Here is a 23,263-nt window from a genome sequence, read left to right as displayed (position 1 = left end):
TCTCTCTCTCTCTCTCTCTCTCTCTCTCTCTCTCTCTCTCTCTCTTTCTCTCTCCATCTAGCCGAGTTGTTTGATATTTTTGATTCTTGGAAAAAGCTATTGAAATGCTAGCAGGAGTTGCATGTAGCTGGTTGGTGAAATTGTAATTAGCCAGGATGACATTTTAAGCATTTCATAAAACATGGAGGAGACCGAAGACAGAGCCATAAGCTTAGTCTGGGATTATCATTTAAATGGACCTATTTCACAAGGTTTTGTATCCTGGCTATGATCACACTTTGGGTCAATCAAGGACATTCCCAGATATGAGGATCACCAAACTGTTAGCATTTCAGGTGCAGTTTTGGCCAAGATTTGGTAACCAAGAGTATCAAGGAGTAGGAAAATGTAAAACTTCATGGAAAGACTCTAATTAAAAAATTTTAAAAAAGATTGATTTGTGTATATATTGCTTGATGCTCCCTTTGCTTATTTTTTTAAAAGCTGTGGCTTTTAAATGAAAAAATTAATAGCAGTTTTGGCTATAAATACATCTTCTATGCTGTATTAACTTTAAGAGATGGCACTTTATATGTGTTAATATACACGAATACCTACACTGAATCTAGCTTGGTCATTGAACTTTCTGGGTGATTTACTTCACATTTAAGTGGTTGGCAATAATTTGCATTAAAAACTTTAAGAGTCAAAGAAATAGGGAACACAAATTTCAAGTTACCTATTTAAAATATGGTTTTGTTTTTTTTTCCACAAAAGTGCCTGAAGTTTAAAATTGAAGATGAGTCAAATCTTTTGAGGGCAATGTGGGCTGGGTTGAGAAAGAAAGAGAAAGGCAAGTAGGACATTGGGTCCTAGAGTTCAGAACATCTCTAGATGTTCACTAATGATATCATGAGGTAGATAGAGATGATAGAGGTGAGAGAAAGTAATATAGAGGAAAATAAGATTGGGTGATCAGGAATTGAGGAATGAGAAAAAAGGGAGAGAGTGGTTTCAATGTAATTGCTAGAATGTTGGAACTTTCCATTAAACCTCCCCTTTCTTTGATCTATTATAAAATACACATTCATACCCATTCTTGGTCTGTCAGATCCATTTCTGCCTGCCTGTCATTCTAGAGCCCACTGATCAAAAACACCCCACAGAAGATTTCCACCAAGTACAAGTTACAGGCATCTCACCGGTCATAGTCCATGACAGCTATTGACAAATGAATTTGGTCAATGTTTTCTGGGGGGACATCAAAGACTATGGCTTCATTGTAAACAGGGTTGAGTGTGTTCCTCTTGGTGGAAGTTTTTCTTTTCTTCAGGCGTTTGCCTTCACACATCAGTGAGACTTTCACGTAAGGATCTGTGTGAAGATACAAGGAGCATAATTAGATGAGAATGAACATTAATCAAAGCACAAAAAGTATCTGTCACATGTGTGTATTGTGATACATCCATGTGAGTGTGTTTATCTGTGTGTAGAACTTGTATATGTAGAGCCAAATTCAAGCCTTATGTTATTGAAATGCTTAGGAGACTCTTAGAGCTAAAAGGCTTTCCTTCTTGAGTGGATATCATACACAATTAAGGGATTCATTTGGCAAGATTTTGGATGTGGCTTCTTCAAGGAATGGCGTCACTGTGAATGGTATGAAGACTTTTTTTTGGACCTATCAGGGCTGTCTGTTTTCAGAAGGGGTGTCTCTGTATTTAAATCAATGTCACAGAGTCCTGTACAGCCCATAGCAATTCATGCCCACAGGATTCAGAAGAATAGTCTTGCTGGATCTAGTTAAGGTTAGTGGGAAGGAACATAGACTATAAAACTTTAGGACTCAAAGAGACATTAGGGCTCATCTAATCCAGGGACTCAACTATTTTTTTGTGTTTTAGACCTCTTTGGCAGTCTAAGGAAGTCTATGGACCCTTTTGTGGAATCATGCTTTTAAATGCATAAAATGAAGTACATAGGATTACAAAGGAAATCAATTATATTGAAATATAGTCATCACAATGTTAAAAAAAGATCCCCATAAGTTCATGGACCCTACATTAAGAATTCCTGCTCTAATCCAAAGTCTTCCTTTTATAGAGAGGGAAATTGAGGCACAGAGAGGTGAAGTCTCTTGCTTGACCTTCACCCATCCCCAAACTGGTAGTGCCCTCCTCCCAACTACCTTGCCTTTATTCTGGATATACTTAAATATGTACACATTGTCTCTCTTGGTAGAGTGTAAGCTCCTTAAGAATGGGAAGAACACTAATCTTTGAATTCCCAGCACCTAGCACAGTGCTCGATGCTGGTAGGCCTTTAGGAATGCAAATTGATTGAATGATTGCTCAATGACATATAGCTCATTAGCTGTCAATGGCAGATCTGGGTCTAAAAGTAAAATCTCTTCCCTGATCACTTTGGAAAAGGGAGATGCCTTTCCAGAAGAAACAAAATATGGGTGGGGTTTTCCCCTAGGACTTATGTTTTCGTTCATCAATGGGGATGGAGAGTTTAGACTGGGAAGGAAGAATAAGGCAGATTCTTCTGAGAGAGAAGCTGTGCTTTTCCTTGCTGAGCTGCTGCTTCAGGCTAAAGGGTTGATGTTCCTGTTCTAGTCTGTGATGTTTCTGGCTCTCTCTTTAAGGAGGAGTTGCTATTCTTTTTGTATCTTTACTTCTAGGTCTTTCCCCTCCTAACTCCCCTCCCTAGGGTTCCCAACTTCCCACCAGGAAGCTAGGATAGACTTCAGAAGGCAATAAATAGGGCCTTACAATCTCACAAAAAACAATATTATTCCTTTTTCCTGTTCACCTATCCTCACAGTCTTCTAGCATATGAATATCCTCTAAGCTGTAGAGGATCTTTTCCTATTGTACTTTTTGGGGATGCAATTGCCTGGTTAGCCAGCCAGTGTAGCCCATGCACATGTGGGACTACCATCAAAGTAGTTCATGTAGGTTTTAAGAGCTAAGGAAAGAAATGAGATCCCAGAGTGCATGGAATAATGCTTTGAGACCAGTGAAGTACAATGTTTTCTTGCTGTCTTGGAACTTTGACTTGTGGTCTTTGGTCTTTAAAAAAAATTGTATATTTTGTTTTTATATCACTTGTATTTTCTAACGTATCACCATCTACCTCCCAGAGAGCCATCCCTTATAAGAAAGAATCAAAAAAGGGGAAAAGCTCAGCAAAACTAACCAATATATTGAAAATATCTGGTATTACATGCAGTGTTGCACACTCACAGCTCTCTACCTCTGGTTTTGGGGAGAAATCCTAACTTTGCCTAGTTCACAAGGGCTGACCTTGCATTTACCTGTCAGTGACGTGTATCTGAAGAAACAACTGGACTCCTATATGGAATCAATCAGTACAAATGAGCACAAATAGTGACTATCTTCCCAGTCACTTGAGGGTGGACCAGTGAAAAGGGGTCTCAAGGGGTAGAGGTAGAAAGGTCAGGCTGGTGAATTCCCTACCTGATGCTCCAGTTATATCCATTGCTTTTAAATTCCTGGCCTTGATTATGGTGATGGTCAGCCTTCCAGCAGTTGGAAGATAGCAAAGGGAAAACATCAAATCTCCAAGATCCACATTTTCCTGTTGAGAAAACCACAAGCCCAGCCTTCAGGAAATGATAGCTCACATTCATCCAGTGATTAATAATGTAGATAACATTTTGCCTGAGAAGTCTTCCACCTCTCTGGGACCTTTTTTTACATTTTCATTCACTCAGAGTTTGGCTTCTTTTTTCAGTGATCTTAACACTTCCTGTGAATATTATTCTTTTGGTGAATACAGTGCTCTTTCCATTATACCACAACACCCTCCTGAAACTCCAATGATCAGAAAATATGGTCACATGGTAAGTAGCTTCACCATCATGATGTCTGCTGCTTCTGCAGCACCTGAGTCTTTCCTTTTTGAAAGAGAGGGCTATTGCAAGCTGTGAAAGTTCTATCTCCCACTTCCCTCAGAGAAAGAAGCCCACCAGCACAGAACTCCTCTATACAATGCACATCAAGTGTGCATTGGTTTTGCTGGAATAGGGCTTCTCCCTCCTGTTCCTTGTTGTTCTAATCAAACAACAATTCCAAAAGGATCACTGAGAGGATACAAATACAATTGCAAATGGTACCCTTGTACTAATTCAAAATCAGTATAAATTATAATGCCTCACACACCAAGTATTCCACTTTAACTTAAAAAGAAAAGACATTTCTTGAGAAGCCTGCCTATGGTGTTCTTTATTGGGGAAGGAAATCATCCTTAAATTTTCCAGGCATTCAAAGTCAGGGCAAAAAAATAATTCTTCCATTCCACAAGCAGTATAACCAGAAAGAAAAAGGAAAATTTAATTTAATTAGGAAGCAAAGTAATTTTCATTTACTAAAGATAACTGGGTATACCTCATTGGCATATGGTAGATAATGAATATAAGCTCATAGTGACAAGGCTTCTGAGAGTGATGATTTTCTTAATTATCCACTGGCCTTCTTTCTCTTAACTAATTTTCAAGGAACTTACTGGTAGATCTTTCTCTCTTTGCTTATTTTACACAAAGGTCAAGCAAGAGGCATTCTATTCTGTCGGTCTATTATTTGGTGGGCTAGGTTCTTGTGAGTTTGGGTCTGTACTATGGATGATCTCCTTACCTTCCCCCACCTTTCTCCATTCTTGCTCTTGATGGGTGACTTACTTTCCAAACATGACTCTCTCAATCCCTAATGGCGGCCCTTGAGGTTCCAAATCAAGCTCCTGTCTATTTTACAACTCATGACTTGCGAATGAGCCCATCTGTCTAGCTTCAGTGGGGAAAGTGAAATGTCAACAAGCTTTGGAAGAAAAACGGCAACAGGGGAAAAGAGTCCTGGACTAGAAGTCAGGAGGCCTGGGTGCTAATCCTAACTTTGAGACTATTTTGTTGTGTGATTTAATCAATCAACAATTGTTTATTATGCATCTGTTAAGTGTCAGATACTTTGGTAGGTGCTGGAGATATAAATGGAGAAGTAAGAGGGTCCCCACCTTGAAGGAACTCACATTGCTGGAGTGGAGGTGATGTTACAAGAAGTTCATAAATAAGTAAAAATGAATGGAAGGGCACTAATTACATGGGGCTTAATGTTTTATTATATTAGAACTGAAGAAACCTTTGAGACCATCCACTTCAAATCTCTTATCTTAAAGAGGTAGAAATGTCTCTGGGCTTCAGTTTCCTCTTTCATAGAATAAGGGTTTGAATTGGATTTTGTGAGGTCTTTTCTAATGCTAAAACTTTATGTTGTAAGGTCCCTTTCAATTCTGACATTTCATGATTCTCTATCTCTCAGTTACCTGACCTTGTGAAGAGTATAATAACCAAAATAATTAAACCCACTAGACATCCTTGTGAGACATTCATTCTTTGAGAATATGGCTTGGTGAGCTTGAAAAGCAGAGACAACAGGATTCATTCTCAGCTAGACAGAGATTTGCTAATCCAATTCCTTTGAAGTCATCTCCCACAAGCCTATGGGTCTACAAGCTCCTCTGCCATTGCCCACTGGCCTACAGCATGCTATTCTTCTAGACTAATGAGATAGCTTCTTCTCACTGTGGGAGATGTTCTATGTCGGACATTACTTCGCCTCTAGTGGAGCTGTCAATTGGTCCAACTGTTAGGGAAAACAATTTGGAATTATTCGAGAAGAATCACTGAGTTGTGCATAGTCTTGGATTCACCAATTTCTCCACTAGTATAATATGTAATAGAAAGGATCCGTATACACATAAATTTTCATCACATCACTTTATGTAGTAGGAAAAATACTGGAAACAAAGTGGGTATTCATCAATTGGGAAATGCTTAAGGAAATTGTGATATACAAATGGAACAGAATATTATTACACTATTTGAACAAAATGAAAAGTTCAGTGAAACATGGGAAGACATATTAAGGGATGCAGAGAATGCAGAGAGGAAAGCAGAAAAAAAGAAAAAAAATATGCATATAGCATTTATATGCTGTGATAGAGGGGCCCTTCCAGAGGTGTCCTGATAAATGTTTAATAATTGACTCTGAAAAAATAGTAGACATGATATACTTCCAAGTTTAGTCTCCATTATCAACATTTTCTCCATCATTTTCTTAAGTTCAGACAATCAACAAATCGATAAGTCAAGTCCTAATTTGTAGCTTACTGATTTCTGAGGGTAAATGCTCACTTTGAAAATTTAACAATTGGCTCCCCCAAGCCAGTTCAAGCTGGCTCCAGCACACCCTTGCTTCTCCCCTCCCCCTTTCCCCATGCCTCAAAACACATGCTTCAGAGGAGGCACAGATGTCCTCTGACCGGTTCCTGGCAGTTCAGATGTCTCTTTTAATTGGATCCTGTATTGAAACTCCAGGGCTATACTAAAGGAGCAATCCCCATTCTTTGGGCTTGTTGTCAGCTTTGAGGTGTAACTCTGAGCTTGGGCCTGGGCGGGGGATGCCATGCCTTTCCAAGCCAGCAAACCCTAAGTATCCTAGGTCAGCCGGTGTCTGGAATGCAGCCAGCTCCTGTTTATGTCTTTTTTTTTCTTTGGGTACAGGGCATTTTGGGATCTCAAAAGACAACTGGAATCTTGCCCTCTTCCTGGATACCTGAGCAATGGACTACCAGAGCAATTGAAGCAGCAACAGATGGTGAGAGAGAGCAAAAGTTCCCAGGATTCCCTTCTCCTTCCTGGCTTTTGCTTCCCATTACCTTTCAGTCCTTCCTCCTGGTTGGGAAAACTATATTTTAATCCCATTTCTTATAAGGGGCTACATGAACAATGACTATGCTATTGTCAATTAAAACAACTCAAAAAGTAGCAGAACTTTAATTGTAGTTAACAATCTTGGTTACTGGGAAAAAGATAATGAACATTATTCTGGTTAGGGGGAGACTGTTGCATATAATAATGGATCATTTTATCATCTATTTTAATTGTTTCTCTTTGTCTCAAGGGAGGATTCAACTGAGGGCAACACTTAAAAAGACTTATGACCTTTTAAGAGACAACAATAAACATTATTTAAGAATGCAGTTATCATATACCTACACAAGTCTCTATAAACTTTATATATATATATAAATATTTAAAAATATAGAATATATATTTATATTGTCTCTTTATATGTATATATGTATATATGTGTATATATGTGTATATGTATATATACATATATGTGTATATGTATGTATGTGTGTATATATATGTGTGTGTATATCTATATCTATATATAATTAGTCATTGCAGTCAATTGGCCATTCCTCTATTCTTCTGTCCCCTGTGTCTTCTACACTCACAAAACATAGGAGGCAGATGCAAACAGAGCAAGGGTGAAATATCAGAGGACTCTGCTACAGTAGGAAGTATACTGGATTTGGAATAAAAGGTCCTGTGTTCAAATCCCAGGTCTTCCATTTACTATATGGGAATGTCACTTAACCTCCCTGGAACTCAATTTCCTCATCTGTAAAATGAAGGAGTTAGCTTGAATGACCTCTAAGGTTCTATTTCCAGCCTTAGATGGATTATTTATGATCCCATGGAAGCTTCCTTGGGTTAAGTCAGGGGTGGGAGGGTTGGACTAGGTTAAATCCGGAGTTCTCTTTGTTTTTGGTCCACCAGCTCCTCCCTGCTGTCTATACCCTTCCCAATTTTTTTAGGCACCCAGCTCTCTTACACAACTAGAGTAGGATGTGCGCTACAATTCTCTCCCAGTTCCACATCCTCCCACCACTCAGATTTTCTTCAGAACATATTAGCTAAGTATTTGAGGGGATCAAAAGAAGTAATGGTGGTAAAATGCTTTGCAGATTTAAATGGCTATAGAAATCTCATCTGTTATTATCATCATTATCATCCTATTTCCCTTTGTTCATTTCTCATATGACATGTCCCCTTCCTATGCTGGTTATTCTCCTCCAGTCTTGCTATAGTTTATCTATGTCCTAAATTGAACACAATTACAACCATTGTAGAATCTAGTGCGCTAGCCCCTCCCTTCTCATGGATGACATGCGTAAGATTACATTAGCTTTTTAGGCAGCCATGGCACAGTATTGGCTATAGTCTATTTATTCTCCAATGGCTTTTTATCATGAACTACTGTCTAGTTAGGCTTTCTCCACCCTATGGCTGTGCAAAAAAATTTTTTTGCATGGATTCATATTTATTCTTATGAAGTCTTATCTTGCTATATTTAGCCCATAGTTTCCACATATTAAGATTTTGGTTTTTGGATTTCAATTCTGACATTGAATATGTTAGTGGTCTTATTAAGTTGTATACAATCCATACACTTCATAAACATGTCAGGTATGCTTTCATATAAATCACTGTTAAAAAAATATTAAACACAACAGTGTTGATGACAGGGTCCAAAATCCTACCACTAGGGACCTCCTTTCATGTTGATATTGACACATTCATCATTGTACCTTCCTAAGATGAGGTTGTTCAAGCAATGGTAAATAGCCTATATTTTTCCATCTTATTAAAAAAAAGTTTCATGAATCAGCCAGTCAGTCAACAAGCATTTAATTAAATACTTACTATATGTCAGGAACTGTGCTGAGTGCATTTTGTCAAACATTCTGCTAAAATATGGGTGTATTATATTTATGGCACCCTCCTGTTCAGTCAGTCTTGTAACTGATATACCTAATTACCATGCAGCCCAGCAAGATCTATTTGACCAGCAGGCTGAGATAGTGATTCTTCATCAAACTGTACCTCCAAAGGGCATATGATTCAGATATAGCAAAATGAGTAATAAAAATTGGCCTTCCAGATCATGTACTGTGTTATGTTATTATGCATGCACAATGCTCCGTGGTCTTTCAGGATTCATGGACTTAGTTAGTCAGTCAATCAAGCAAGCATTTATGAAGCACTACCTATGTGCCAGGCATTGTAGGAAGTGCTAAGGAAACAAAAAAAAAGTAAAGCCAGTCCCTGCCCTTGAAGAGCTTATATTCTGATGGGGGAATGACAAAACAGAAATCAGCAGGGACATGTAAGATACACCCAGAGTAGCTAGATGGTAACCTTAGAAAGGAAGTCTCTAGAAGCTGGGGGGACCAGGAGAGGCCAGTTGCAGAATATGGCATTTGAGCTGAGTCCCAAAGGAAGCCAGAGGTTCTAAGAAGTAGAAGGAAGTAGAACTGAAGAGAGAGAGAGAGAGAGAGAGAGAGAGCATTCTAGGGACTGACAATAGTCAGGGCAAAGACACAGAGATGGGAGATAGTGTTGTGTTTGAGGAACAGCAAGGAGGTCACTGTGGCTGGATCTTAGAGTGCACGGAAGGATGTAAAATATAAAAAGACTGTAAAGATCATGAAGAGCTTTAAATGCCAAAGAAAAGGCTTTATATTTGATCCTGAAGGCAATAGCAAGTCACGGAATTTTTAAAAGGAACTTTTGAACCATAAATCATGTTGGTGCTTTATCTCAACAATTTTCTCTTCTACCTCTAGTTTCTTACCCAGGATTCAAGGTGGCATATGGAGTACAGTGCTGGACCTATAGTCAGGAAGACCTGAGCTCAAATTCCATATTAGACATTTACTAGCTATGTGACCCTGGACAAGTCACTTAACCTCTCTCAGCTTCAGTTTCCTCATTTGCAGAAAGGGAATGATAATAATAACTACTTATTAGAGTTTTTGTGAGGATCCAACAAGACTATACACACACATACACACACACATATATTCTCTGATTGTGTGAAGGTGTGTTCAATGTGCTTAAACAATATTTTATTTCTGTCCTTATTTTGATTTACTTGGATCCTCACAAATAGTTCATTATATAAATTAATGCATCAAATGTGATAGAAGGGTTTATTTTCTCACTAGACACACTACCCTTCCCCGTATCCTAACTCTATGCATATTCCTCCCCCAAACTGACCTTGGCTAAGAAGAACTATGCTATATGGAAAAAAGAGCTACTTACAATAAAGGCCATACCTGAGGTGAAGAGATACCATCTACATTGAGGGAGCCTGGTTCCTCCTCCTCCTCCTCCTCATGTATACCAACCATGTGAACCTGGAGCACTTTTAGATGATCTATCCACTCAACTAACATAATATCTAACTGGGTGCTATAGGATGCTGAACCACTGGGGCAGATGTACCATTGTGAAGATGACCATTTGGTAGAATAGACATATCAGGAGGCTTACCTGCAGACCATAAACTTAGCTACTATTCAACCTTGCTCCACTGGGTCTGATCTGTGGTTAGTAGGGAAAGGATATTCACAACTAGACCCAGTTGGCCTCACTGCAATTTGGCAGATTAAGGAAAATCATTCTCTGATTGGCTCCTGTACCTAGCTTATACTTACACATTTCTTGTGAAGATTAATAAGATCAATGAGCAATGCTCAGCTTGCCTCTTCCATGACAACTTGGCAGTGGCCTGTTTGAAACCATACTTGTATTCTGGGAACGTGGGTGGCCACTCACAGTGCAAGATATCTGCTGGTTTATCCAATTTTACAAGATATGTTGAGGCCAAAGAAAACGTGGCGAAATTGGAAAGTTTATTATAACTTCTGCTGACCTCTTCCTTCTTTGGAGAGGGCACCACTGGATTAATCACAGACCTACCCCACTGAAAGGGGTACGGTGGCATGCTTGTGGAGGTGGGCACCCTGCAAAAGACTCATTTCTTCCTCTGTGTTGGACCTTCCATTACCATTAAAATTGCTCTCTTGCTCATTAAGGAAGATATCTGATTCTTTAGTCATTCCTTAGTTCTATCACCTCTGATTGAAATCCCTATTTTATCTCATTTTTGGACTAAAAATTTTATATCACTCCAGACAAAAGTTGTTCACACTTACATTGCATTTGAAGGCTTACAAATCGCTGTCCTCAGAATACTGCTGACAGGCAAATAGTTTGAATATTCTTTATTTTGCAGATCAGGAAACTAAGATGGAGAAAGTTTAAGTGACTCTTCTAAGGTTATAGAGCTATTGTTGTCAGAGACGAGACTTGAACTTAGGTCCTCTGACTCCAAAATCAGTGTATTTCCACTATAACTTGCTGTCTCTCAAAAATCACCTTTCTGGGGCATAGAACCACCACCTCCTCCCTCTAGTCCAATAGATAGGGTGCCCAAATTGAAATTCTGGAAAATACCCCAAGCGATATGCCTCATGCCATAAAAATGACTAGAGGTTAAATGGTATAGTAGAAAGAATGATCAGTTGAAAATAAAAAAAAAAACTATGTTCATGTATCAGCTCTGCTCCTTATTACCTATGTGACCTTGGGCAAATCATTTTCCCAATCTGGGCTCAGTTTCCTCATCTGTAAAATTAAGGGGTTGCATTAGATTGTCTCTAAGGTCACTTTCTGCTAAATCTATGAGCCTATGACTAGGTGACCCTATTTCCTATAGCAGAATACTATTATACCAATGAAATTTACTTATCTAGTCAAAACATGCCCTTTCATACAAACCCCGGTGCCACCCTGATACCCTGTGCCACTGCAGTTCCTGCTATTGATGATTACCCAGGGGAGTTATAGATTACCCAGATTGGCTGTGTAATGCTCTTTACAGCCAACTAAAGCTGCACATAAAGGGGAAGTCAACTCTGGGAAGCTTTTAGAAGATAAACTTCCAGAGGAAGTTGTCCATACTCATTGCATCTAGTTCCCAACCTCCCACTTCCTTTTGGTTACTTGCAATGTGGTGTCTAATGATATTACTTGATTCAAACTACTTTTTTTCAAGATTACCAAAGATATCTCAGATGCTAAATTGGATCAGTGCTTAGTAAGTTCTTATAGAGATTAAGTTAATTTAGGAGTAGAAGATTATGTCTGCTTGGCTGTTTGAAACCTGCTTACCAGTGGATGTGACCCTGGCCTGGCTTTTTGTATATTCAATTGGAGATACATCAATATCTAACTATATCTGTATCTGTCGATTTCTATCTTTCTATCTGCATATGTATCTGTATTTGTATATCTGTTTCTATCTCTATGACCTTATCCTTTTCTTTCCCTATTTCTCTCCATATCTATCTCTGTGTTTCGATTGCCATCCCTATATCCCTATCTCTTTCTATCTCTACACCTATATATCTATCAATTGTCTATATTTTTACTATACTCTCCTTTTCCAGAGATGTTTTTCCCCCTCAGGGCCTGTTAATACCACCAATCTCGGGTACACATTGACCTTCACTCCATTATACTCCACTAAGAGGTAGCGATCTTTTAAAATGTCATAATTTTATTGCAAATTTTATTGTATAACAGTATGTTCACATATGCTAAATCTTGATAGTTCATTGCTCACGCAATAGGGTTGTACCCTTTATTCATTTAAAAAATTGATTGACATATTGATTCAGACCCCACTCATTCATAATTTAGATGTTTTCTAGACTGACTACCTTGCACCTGTGCATAATGAAAAAACAAACAAATTAGTTAAAGGGTGAATGTTTAACCCACTTTTCAAGCACCTTTTTCAAAACCATTTTCACAACATCCTGTTTCAGCAAATCAATGTGCTAATTGGTAATGATTTTAATTCATCCATTAGAATAAGCATGGGAGAATTTGTATTTCAACTTCATTTTTTTTTGCTCATTGCATTATTAGACATAATTTAAAGTAACAAAGGTTAATTTCTTGAAAAAATATTTTACAATTTGAACTTTTTGTAGTTCAGACATCACCTTCATTAATTACCCCAGCAGATTTCTCTAGCTTATTCTGAATTTGTGAGCTGTGACTGTACTGGAGAAAGCTTAGTTCAGGCTTCTTTTTTTCTGGTGCAGGGCATGAGGTGAGGATGTGATTCTGGTGGGTAGGTGGAACACTTCTTTCCCTTGATTCCCCAGACTGAGCCTGGGAAGGTCTCATAGGACATCTCGGGTAGGGGTAGAAATATCAGTTTAGCCTCTTGGGGATTCTGGAGCCATCTCTGAAGAGTAGAATGTCACTTCTGATTTAATCACACCTGGAAGCAGCTGGCTCAGCTGCCAGGCAGGGATGTAATGAGGCTTCAGTTGGATCGGAGGTGTGCCATTACTTGTGTAACATCTTTATCTATTTGCCTGACAGAATGTGGGTCCATCCCTAGGTTTTCTGAATTCAGTGTGACTGCAGAGCCATCCCTAGTAAATAGGGGTTGTGGTCCCATATAGCCTCAAGGTGTCTTCTGATCATTGGCTCCTGTCAACAGTTTGTATGGAACCCACCTGGCTGAGTTTTCTCAGTAGTAACAGCTGATTGTCCCCAAATATCAAAACTACATAAAATATTGCTTTTTGATACAGTGCTCATTAAGTTGGCACAAATTATCCAGTTTTAGGCAGTCCTCATTGAGCCGAATGGTGGTCTCTGTATTTGAGGATTCCCTGGAAAAGAATACTTGGCCTTGGTGTCCACGTCCATCAGCACAGACGCAATTATCAAGGTTGACGCCACCTTGGATAACAAATTGGGGTTCCAAATATAAATACCAGTGTCTGAAGAAGGAAACTGTATGAACCTTCCAGCTAGGCTTTTACCCAGACTCTTAAGGTAGGTAAAAGAATTTACTTGCTCATATTCCTGTAGAGGCTCTGCAGGACATAATTCTTATTTCATGAAGACTTGACACAATCAATAAAAAATCAATAAACATTTATTAAGTGCCCACTATGTGCCAGGTACTGTGATAAGCATGGGGGATACAAAAAACGTGGCAAAAGACAGTCTCTGCCCTCAAGGATCTCACATTCTTTTGGGGGAGACAGCAAATAAATGTATACAAACAGGTTATGTGCAGGATAAATAGGAAATAATTAACAGAGGGATGATCTAGAATTGAGATGGATTGAGAAAAGCTTCCTGTAGAAGATGAGATTTTAGTTGAGACTTAAAGGAAGGCAGTAGTAGAAGATGAAGAGGGAGCTTTTTCCAGGGATAAAGAGAACTCCATTGATATCAACCTTTCGAAGGTCACCAGGAGGCAGCTAGGTGGAGCAGTGGATGGACTACTGACCCTTACCCTTTATGGCCTCCCTCTGGGTACTCTTGATTTGGTGACACTGGCCTCCTTGCTGTCCCTTGAATAAGACATTTCATCTCACGACTCTAGGCACTTTCATGACTGTTCCTCACACCTGGAATGTTCTCCCTCCTCATCTCTACCTCTTGGCTTTTCGGACTTCTGCCACATCCCCACTAATATCCCTGCTTCTATAGGAAGCCTTTTCCAGTCATGATTAATTCTAGCGCCATCCCTCTGTTAATCATTTCAACTCATCCTGTGTATAGCTTGTTTGTACACGTAGTTTGCTTGTTGTCTTTCCCATTAGATTGGGACCTTCTTGAAAAGAGGGACTGTCTTTTACCTTTCTTTGTATCTCCAACACTTAGCATAGTGCCTTGTATATAGTAGGTGCTTACTAAATGTTTATTGACTGACAGAATCAGGAAAATGAATTCAAATTACAACTCAGAAATTTACTATGTGACACTGAGCAAGTCACAATCTCTATCTGTCTCAATATCCATGTCTGTAAAATGGGTATAATAATAGTACCTACCTCGCAGGTTTGTTGTGAAGATAAAGTGAGATAATATTTGTAAATCATTTTGTAAACCTTAAAGTGCTATTATTATTACTATTAGGATCGTCATCAATCAGGACTTTTTTTTAAAATTTCTCATCCTCCTTGACTTCTCTGCCATTGGCGATTCTTTCAACTAGTCCCTCCTTATGGATATTCCCTCCTTAGTTGGCATCTGAGCTACTGCCTTCTTTCTCCTGGTTCTCCTCCTACCTATCCAACTACTCCTTTTCTCTCTTTTGTTCACTCATCAGTCCCTCAGCCAATATATGTGTGCTCCTGAAGATTCTTTCCAACTCTTTCTCATCTTTCTGCACTACCTCTACTTGGGAGATTTATTCATTTCACACCTGTAGCTGACCTAGCTTTATTATTTTGATAATTAATTAACTCTTAATAGGACAGGGACATCACAATGAAACCTGTGATTTCATTGTTATAGGGAATTCTTGGATAAGGAAACTCCTACCATTGCTAGCATATTCTCTGCAAATTATAGTCTTAGAGTTGCCTAGATAACCAAGAAGTTAAGTATTGCTGAGGTTCACACAGCAGGTGTGAGCTGATAAATTAAAAAATGCAAAGTGCATAGTTAAAAATCTAGCTTCAGAAAGGAGCTGCCATTGTCCTCAAGCAAAGGGTACATCTTGTAGTTTGGACGATGTTATCAGGGCACCCTCCTGCCATCCAGCAGTGCAGTTAATTTGTCACAGTTATTTGATTGGACCATGGGACCATCTATGATAACAGCAGGCATTTTCTGGGAAGGTGAGTGATTTGAGGTAAGAACTGTTTTGTTAATAACTTGAAACAAAGTTAGAAATTTGGAGAGATAAGCAGGTGCTAAAGGATGAAGGTGGGGTAGGGTCAGTACTGAGAAATTTAAATCTAAGCCAAGGATCAGGCAAGGACAGGCTAGTTGGGAACAAAGTCAGGGAACCTTTATTAGGGTAGGCAGTCTTGGTAATGAAGAGATAATAGTAGGAATGCAGATGAATAGTTGACAGGCAATTATAGGCATTGGAAAAGTTGAAAAGATAGCAAGGTAGAAGCCGAGTTGAAGCCAGGGGCAACAACCATGATTTTGAAAGATGTTTGCAGTCAAGTATTCCCTCTCTCTCTCCCTCCCTCCCTCCCTTCCTTCCTTCCTTCCTTCCTTCTTTCTTCCTCCTTCCCTGCCTCTTTCTCTGTCTCTGTCTCTGTCTCTCTCTCTCTCTCTTAGTTTCTGCTGTGGTTCTCTGCACACAGGCATGGATATATATTGTATTGTGTTGTATTGCATTGCATTGCATTGTAGGGCTTTAATGGATAGGAGAAACAGGGCATTCCATGCATAGGGAACCATGAGAAAAGACAGAGTCCAGAAGCTGCAGGGTTGGTTTTGCAATGGCAGAATGGGAGTAAGTCAATTTCCAGAATCACTAGAAGTGCTCCATTTTGAGTTCTATAGAGACAGTCATTGCGGGAAGTGTGCACCTCCTCAACATGGAACTACCAGAACTGTTAAGTTCTTTGCCCTTTTCCACTACCTCCTATGTTGTATTAGCTGTGATGGTTCTCCCTTGCTACACTGCCAACCACAATGGCTTCCAAGTTCATGGGAGAGGTAAGCCCCATTTCTCTTCCTGTGAGGTAGCTAGGTGATGCAATATAGAGTTCTGGATTTAGACCCAACTGCAAATTTCTACCCCAACACTTTCTAGCCGTATGACCCTGGATAATTGACTTAGCCTCTGTAAGCCTTAGATTCCTCATATGTAAAATAGGGATAATAATAGCACCTACCTGCCAGGGTTGCAATGAGGATCCAGTGAGATAACATTATAAGTTAATCTTAAAGTTCTACATAAATGCCAGCTGTTATTATGACACCAGCTATAGGTAACTACACCCTGCACAGGACACATAGAATAAAAACATTGACTCCATGCACGATTTGATCATAAAGTCCGGTGAAAATCCCTGAAGCAAAATTTAACATTTCCATTTTCCAGTTCCATTCTTTTCTATTTTCTTACCTTTTTTCCTGCTTGCATTTCCTCTGTAATAAATATCCTGATATCTAGTGGTTTGCATTGTGCTTAGAACTTAGATGCACATTTGTAGAGAGATAGTAAGAAATTACCTAGGTGTCCTTGAGGAGTTAGAGTGACTTAGTGCAGATAAACTACTTCCATAAGGGCTGAAAGAACTGGCAGATGTGATTGCTCAGCTACTGTTAATGATCTTGGAGAGAGCTCCCATGTGACCAGCAAGCTGGTAGTCACTCACTTTCTCCCGATCTCTTCATAACTATACAGCCCCTTGGGGGCAGCTAGGTGGCACAGTAGATGGAGCACCAGCCCTGGAGTCAGGAGGACCTGAGTTCAAATATGACCTCAGACACATGATACTTACTAGCTGTGTGACCCTAGGCAAGTCACTTTACCCTGATTGCCTCGCCAAAAAAACCCAAAAGAAAACAAAAAACCATACAGCCCCAATAACCTCTCCCCAAAAGAATTATGCTCCAGGTGTAGAATTATTACAATGAAATCCGCATAAGTCAGAATCCCTGATAAGCTAACATCCCTTGTGGTAATATTGGAGAAATTTAATATTTAGGGCACCTACTCAGTACTCCACTCCCACCAGCTTTCTTCATTAGCAATAGTCATACTAAGCTAACTCACAGGGTTCTTCAGAGGCCAGTTTTAGGATAGGGACCCTTGATACAGTGACTGTTTGCATACCCCCCACTCTCCCATATCTCAGATACTGATTCTGCTCAGTCATATGGAAGAAAGGAAGTAGTTAGAGGCATGAATAAAGAGAGGGCAATAGTGTGGATGTTTGGGGCAGCTAGGTGGCGCAGTGGATAGAGCACCGGCCCTGAAGTCAGGAGGACCTGAGTTCAAATCCGGCCTCAGACCAAACACTTGACACTTACTAGCTGTGTGACCCTGGGCAAGTCACTCAACCTCAAGTGCCTAAACAAAACAAACAACTAAAAAAAAAACAAAACAGTGTGGATGTTTTTGGCTGGCCTGAAGGAAATAGGACTGTCTCATCAGAGGTTATTCAGGGTAAAGACCTTGGCTAGCAAACCCTATATCCCACAACGCGAAGAGGGTAAGGGTAAGCCTTGCAGCTTAGCCACAAAAGTTTGCTCACTAGGAAGAAGGAAGGGGCCAGAAAGTGAGTAGTGGAGGAATGTTTATCAATGGTGAAAGAGTAAAGCTATCCAGAGAAAGGGCCTCAGTAACCTTCTAGAACAAAGCAGATAAGTCAGTGGAGAAGATCCTAAAGTCAGAAGAAAGAATGAATAAGTCCTCAAAGATAACCCAAACATTTATCAAATATTATAATATGAAGGAAAGTGAGCAGTAGTTTCTGATAAAAAAAAATAGCACACTGTTGACACACCATTTCTGTTGACACAGGAAGTATGTAGCATCAAAAAATACAGAATAGCTAAAAAATAAATAAAACTCATAAAAGAAGAAATTAGTGGTAACAATATGTCAGAAATTGGAACTCTCTATGAAAAGTGCAATTAGCAGATAAGAAGTTGAATCCACATAGGAGGTACTCTCTAAAGAAGTGAAAGAGGAATCTTGAAGACAAAAATACTAAAATGTAGGGAAATTTGGCAGAAGAGAAGCAAAAAAACAAAACAAAATAAGTGCAAGGAGGGAAAAGAGGGCAGAGGGGAGGGATTGAGGCTCGGGGAACTAGAAGGGGACTCATCCCAACAGTGGGGCAGTTGTGCTTCAGCTAACTTCCATGGGGGAGGAATCATGTGCCGCTGGGGAAGATGGGAAACCAACTCCTGATAGGTTTAGTCTGGGGGAAGTTTGTGTATTCAGAAGCCACCTTCTCTAAAAGAGTCTTTGTGCCTCCAAGGGCAGCACCCCATCCATTGTGAAAGTTATATATGAGTTCTTTGGTACAAGTGTCCTTCTGAATGGCTTGGGAGACATAGAGTTAGAGATGAAATGGCATATCCTTTGATAAAGAGACTGAGCATGGTGAGGGCAGGGGCATGGCTGAGCTTGATGGTTTGGGACACAAGATATTTCCACCATATATCACTACATCTCTCCAACATTGCTTCCTTCACATATTTCTAAGACTGAAGCACAGGAGAAAAAAATGGAGGGTAAGACACAATCAATGAAAGCAATAACATAGAAACTAGTTATGAGGGAGCTCAAACCTGCTGCTGCTTCAGAAACTTTAACCCCATGTGGGACACAGAAATAATAAAGATGGGAAAATAAATTAATGAGGAGGGAAAAAGCAAAGAAAAACTTCTTAGAAAAGGGTACAGTGGAGGGGAGAGGATTCTGGGAAGACGGCGGAATGGGTCAGAAAATTACAAGCTCTCCAGATTTGCCTCACAAACAAGACCAAACAGTGCCATGCACTTTACAACTGTAGTCTCATTCATCCTCACAACAACCCTGCAACGTAGATGCTGTTGTGATCTCTATTTTACTACTGAAGAAATTGAAGTGAACAGAGGTTAAGTGACATGCCCAGGGTCACCCTGCTAGTAAGTGTCTTAGGCTGGATTTGAACTCGGGTCTTTCTGACTCTAGGCCTTGTGCTCTCTCCACTGCACCACATAGCTGCCGAGGGTTATTTAGGGGTAATCTTTGTTGCTGGAAACTGTGTGTGCTTCTCATTTAACAACTCAGCCAACTGACCTTCGTTAACTCGTAATCAGCAACATACACTAAACAGAAGGCAAAATAATACTAGCATTAATAACAACAACAACCACATAACATTCTTGGGAAACATTCTCCCACTGACACATGTTCATGTGAGAAGAGTGTGCTCAGGGCAATTCACCACTCTGTCCTAGCTGTTCCTGTAGGTTGTGAGACCTTCAAGGTCTGGGACTATCTTTTTGCCTTTCTCTGTATCCCCACCACTTAGCATAGTGTCTGGCACACAATAGGTGCTTAATGAATGCTTATTACCTGATTGACTGACTACTAGCCTCGATGTGCTTTGTCACAGCAATCCAGATAGGCAGAGCTACTTCTCTGCTGGTTCTCTGCACCTTCTGCTGCCAGGACCCACAGATCTAGCTAGGCCTCCCCTTTTCCGGGCTGCTAATGAAGCATTATGCTCATTCAATCAAAGCCCCTGTGAGCTGCAGAACTGCCCTGGCTCTGATCCCTTGGCTGGGCTCTGAGGGATTTCTACCTCTCAGGCAGTAGGTAAGAGTGCAGGGAAAACCAAAGGCAACGTTTGTCTTCTTTTAGTCCCCTTTTCTAAGAATGGAGTTAGCACAAAGCCTTTCTTCCTCTGATTTGCTTTTCCAAGTAGCAGAGGTCTCTTCTGAGATCACAAGAGATTAGATCAGTTCAGCTCTTTTGAGCTCTCCTGAGCTCTCGGCTCTATTCTTCCAAAGCAGTATCTCTTTAGTGAGATATCTTATCTCAATCTCATAGTGTAAATGCAAATGCACGGTTTTGCCACATACACCGTAACTAGGCAGTTGTCAACAAGCATTTATTAAGCACCTACTATGTGTCAGGCACTGTACTTAGCAGGAGCTCATAATCTAATAGGGAAGACGGTATGCAAACAACTATGCACAGATAACCTACATACAGAATAAATCAGGAATAATCTCAGAGGAAAGGCTCAAAGATTATGGAGGACTGCGACTGACTTTTTGTAGAAGATGAGACTTTAGCTGAGACTTGATGGAAGTCAGGGGAGCCAGGAAGATGACATAGGGAGGGAGAGGGAGAGATTCCCAGGCACGGGGGACAGCAAGTGAAGATGCTTGGAGTCAAAAGATGGGGTATAGTGTTTAAGGAATAGCAAGGAGACCAGTGTCACTGGATCCTCTAGTACATGGAGGACAATAAGGTTTAAGAAGACTGGAAAGGTAGGAAGGGGTAAGGTTGTGAAGGGCTTTGAAAGATAAACAGAAGATTTTACATTTGATGTTGGAGGTAATAGGGAGCCATTGGATTGAGTAGGGGGGTGACATGCTCACACTTGTGGTTAATCATTAGTTTGACATCGGAATAGAGGATGGACAGGAATGTATTATTAATCTCCTCCTTCTCCTTGTCCTTCTCCTTCTTCTTCATCCCTCTTGTCAATAGGGAATTTGGCAACAAAATATAATAACATCTTTTATGAGCTCTTTTCTTCTCCCCCCTTTGAGCATGACTCTTACTTACTGGCCATTTAACCTCTACCAGTGGCAACTTCTTCATTTGTAAAATGAGGGGCTTGGAGTCAATGACCTGGAGGAGTTAGAGTCCCTTCTAGCTCTTAATTTATGGCCAAACCAAGAGCCTGTCATCTTGTCAACAGGATTTCTGGTTGAACTGGAGCATATGGAATGTGTTTATCCAGCTCACTCAGGCAAACAAGTTCCAACATGGTGGGCGTGGGGGACTCAGATGCAAAATTGTCCTTTTCAGGGAGGTTGGGACATGAGCGGTGTGCCAGGGTATCAGGATGGGGGCTGATCATATAATGGGGTTCATCTAAGCCTGTGGAATGGTGGCTAAAGGTTATGTTAGTTGAGACAAGTTTTGTTCTGGGGAGTTTGATTTTATATACACAATGGATTACCAGAAATTCTCTCCTTCGTGGTTTTTTTATACCATTCCCTTTCCTTATTAATGAGCCCTAGGAAATTATGTCCTAGTGGTTTAGAGAGTGCGGCAGCATGGACAAGAAAAGTCAGGAGTCAATGCCTGGAGCCTTGCAGTTAGGTGGTGCGGTAGAGCGAGTATTAGACCTAGAGTCAGAAAGACCTTAGTTCAAATCCAGCCTCAGACACCTACTAGCTGTGTGACCCTGGGAAAGTCATTTACCTCTATTTATCTCAGTTTCTTCATCTGTAAAATAAGAATAATCATGGCGCTTACCTCCCAAGGCTGTTGTGAGGATCCAGTGAAATGCTATTTGTAAAATGCTTTACCAACCTTAAAGTGCTATGTAAATGTTATCTATTACTATTATTACTATTATTATTATCATTATGATTACCAAGATATAGTGGGAGGTGTCTAAACCTAAATACCCAAGCAGGATCAGAGATGGAGACCATAACTCAAGTCAAGTTAGCAAGCATTTATTAAGTGGCTACTATGTGGCAGATACTAGGCTAAGGTCAGTGCTTCAAGTTAGAGTTTAGGCATCAGAAAAGGTTAGAACAGAGGGTGGAAAGGGGAAAGCCCCGAGCATAAAGGTAAGAGTCTTTTAAATGAGTTCTGAGAAGGTGAACCTCAATTGATGGGGTGAGCAGGGCCTGTGGCCTAGGATGTGTGGACATCCCCCTCCTTACTCAACTAGCAGTTTGCTTTGGATTTGTCATTTTGCTAGTTAGTATCACCCTAGAATTGCCAGATGGCAGCTAGATATGGTGCAGCGGATAGGGTGCGGGGCCTGGAGTCACCAAGACTCATCTTCATGAGTTCAAATCCAGCCTCCGACACTTACTAGTGTGACCCTGAACAAGTCATTTAACCCTGTTTGCCTCAGTTTCATCATTTGTAAAATGAACTAGAGAAGGAAATGGCAAACCACTCCAGTATCTTTGCCAAGAAAACCCCAGATGGGGTCACAAAGAGTCAGCCAATGCTGAAATGACCTATCAACAAGAATTCCTATCCACTTCCAATCAAGCACTGGTATAGCAGTATGCCAATCAACCCCAGTCAGTGCAATAATGTATGGACAGGTTAACATGTCTTTAGTTACTTAGCTTCCTGGAGGCTTCCGTTTTCCTCAGAGATAGGTAAGGCCTAGATCAGAGTAGCAAAAAATATTCTCCCTTTGTGGAACTGCTTAGCAAGTCATGGGCTCATGAAAGGTCTTTGTGAATATGTTGGCTCTTACTAAAACAGAAGCTCCTGATAGCTGTCAGACAGGAGTGAGAACCCATTTGTTTAAAGGCAAACAAAGCATTCACTAGCTGTAGGATCTTTGTCTCCTGCCCCTCTCTAACAACACACATATCCTAATATATGATAAGTATATTTAAGATCAGAATAATTCTCCCTGTCAACTAGAATATAAAAGCTTGATGATTCAGATTTATCCAAAAATTTCGACTCTTTTCTTAATTTTTCTCTCCCTCCCCCCCATGCCAATCTTAGCAAAAACACCTCCTTTCGATGACAAAGGCCACAGACACTAAGTATGCATCGCTAATTTAGCTGCTTATAACAGTTTTTATTTATAGACACTAAAATGACTAAGTCTCAAAGCGCCACCTGAGAGATGTATCTCCTGAGAGTACTCTGTTGCCAATCTTTTGAGAGGGTGATAGGGTGATGGAGAGCTCAGCATATAAATAGTAAAAGGTGAGACTGCTCTTGGGTACATCAGACCAGGCTTCTTCCTGACTGTGTGTGAACCTCTGTGGTGTCTTTGTCCCAAATGCTAGAGTGTGGCCAATTCTACACAGAATGGGGTGCAAATTTAGGGAGTTCTTACTTTGGATTTCTGGGCTGTCCAGCTGTCCAGCCTAGCTTGTTCACAATGAGGTAATATGGTGGTGGACATGAAGTTGAGGTAGTGAGAAGTCACAGAGACACTCCACTAAGCTCTCTGATTCCTGGCAGTTAGGTGGCACAGTGGAAAAAGCGTTGGGCTTGGAATCAGGAAGCCTCATCTTCATGAGTTCAAATCTGGC

At 40.3% G+C, this 23,263-nt stretch overlaps 1 protein-coding gene across 1 annotated transcript in view; it reads right to left on the bottom strand.

Moving 5' to 3' along the window:
* The window catches only part of LOC114023732 (synaptotagmin-9), a 208,163-nt gene that overhangs the window by 62,580 nt on the left and 122,320 nt on the right, over positions 1–23,263 (bottom strand). The window contains exons 4-5 of the mRNA XM_027836542.1: positions 3,465–3,585; positions 1,182–1,353 (exon numbers count right to left, since the gene is read on the bottom strand). Of these exons, the coding sequence (XP_027692343.1) occupies positions 1,182–1,353; positions 3,465–3,585 (293 nt within the window). The remainder of the gene's footprint in view (positions 1–1,181; positions 1,354–3,464; positions 3,586–23,263) is intronic.

This window comes from Vombatus ursinus, unplaced genomic scaffold (assembly GCF_900497805.2).
Source record: "Vombatus ursinus unplaced genomic scaffold, bare-nosed wombat genome assembly UNPS02014818.1, whole genome shotgun sequence".
Taxonomy (NCBI): Eukaryota; Metazoa; Chordata; class Mammalia; order Diprotodontia; family Vombatidae; genus Vombatus; species Vombatus ursinus.
This window is presented reverse-complemented; position numbering and strand designations above follow the sequence as displayed.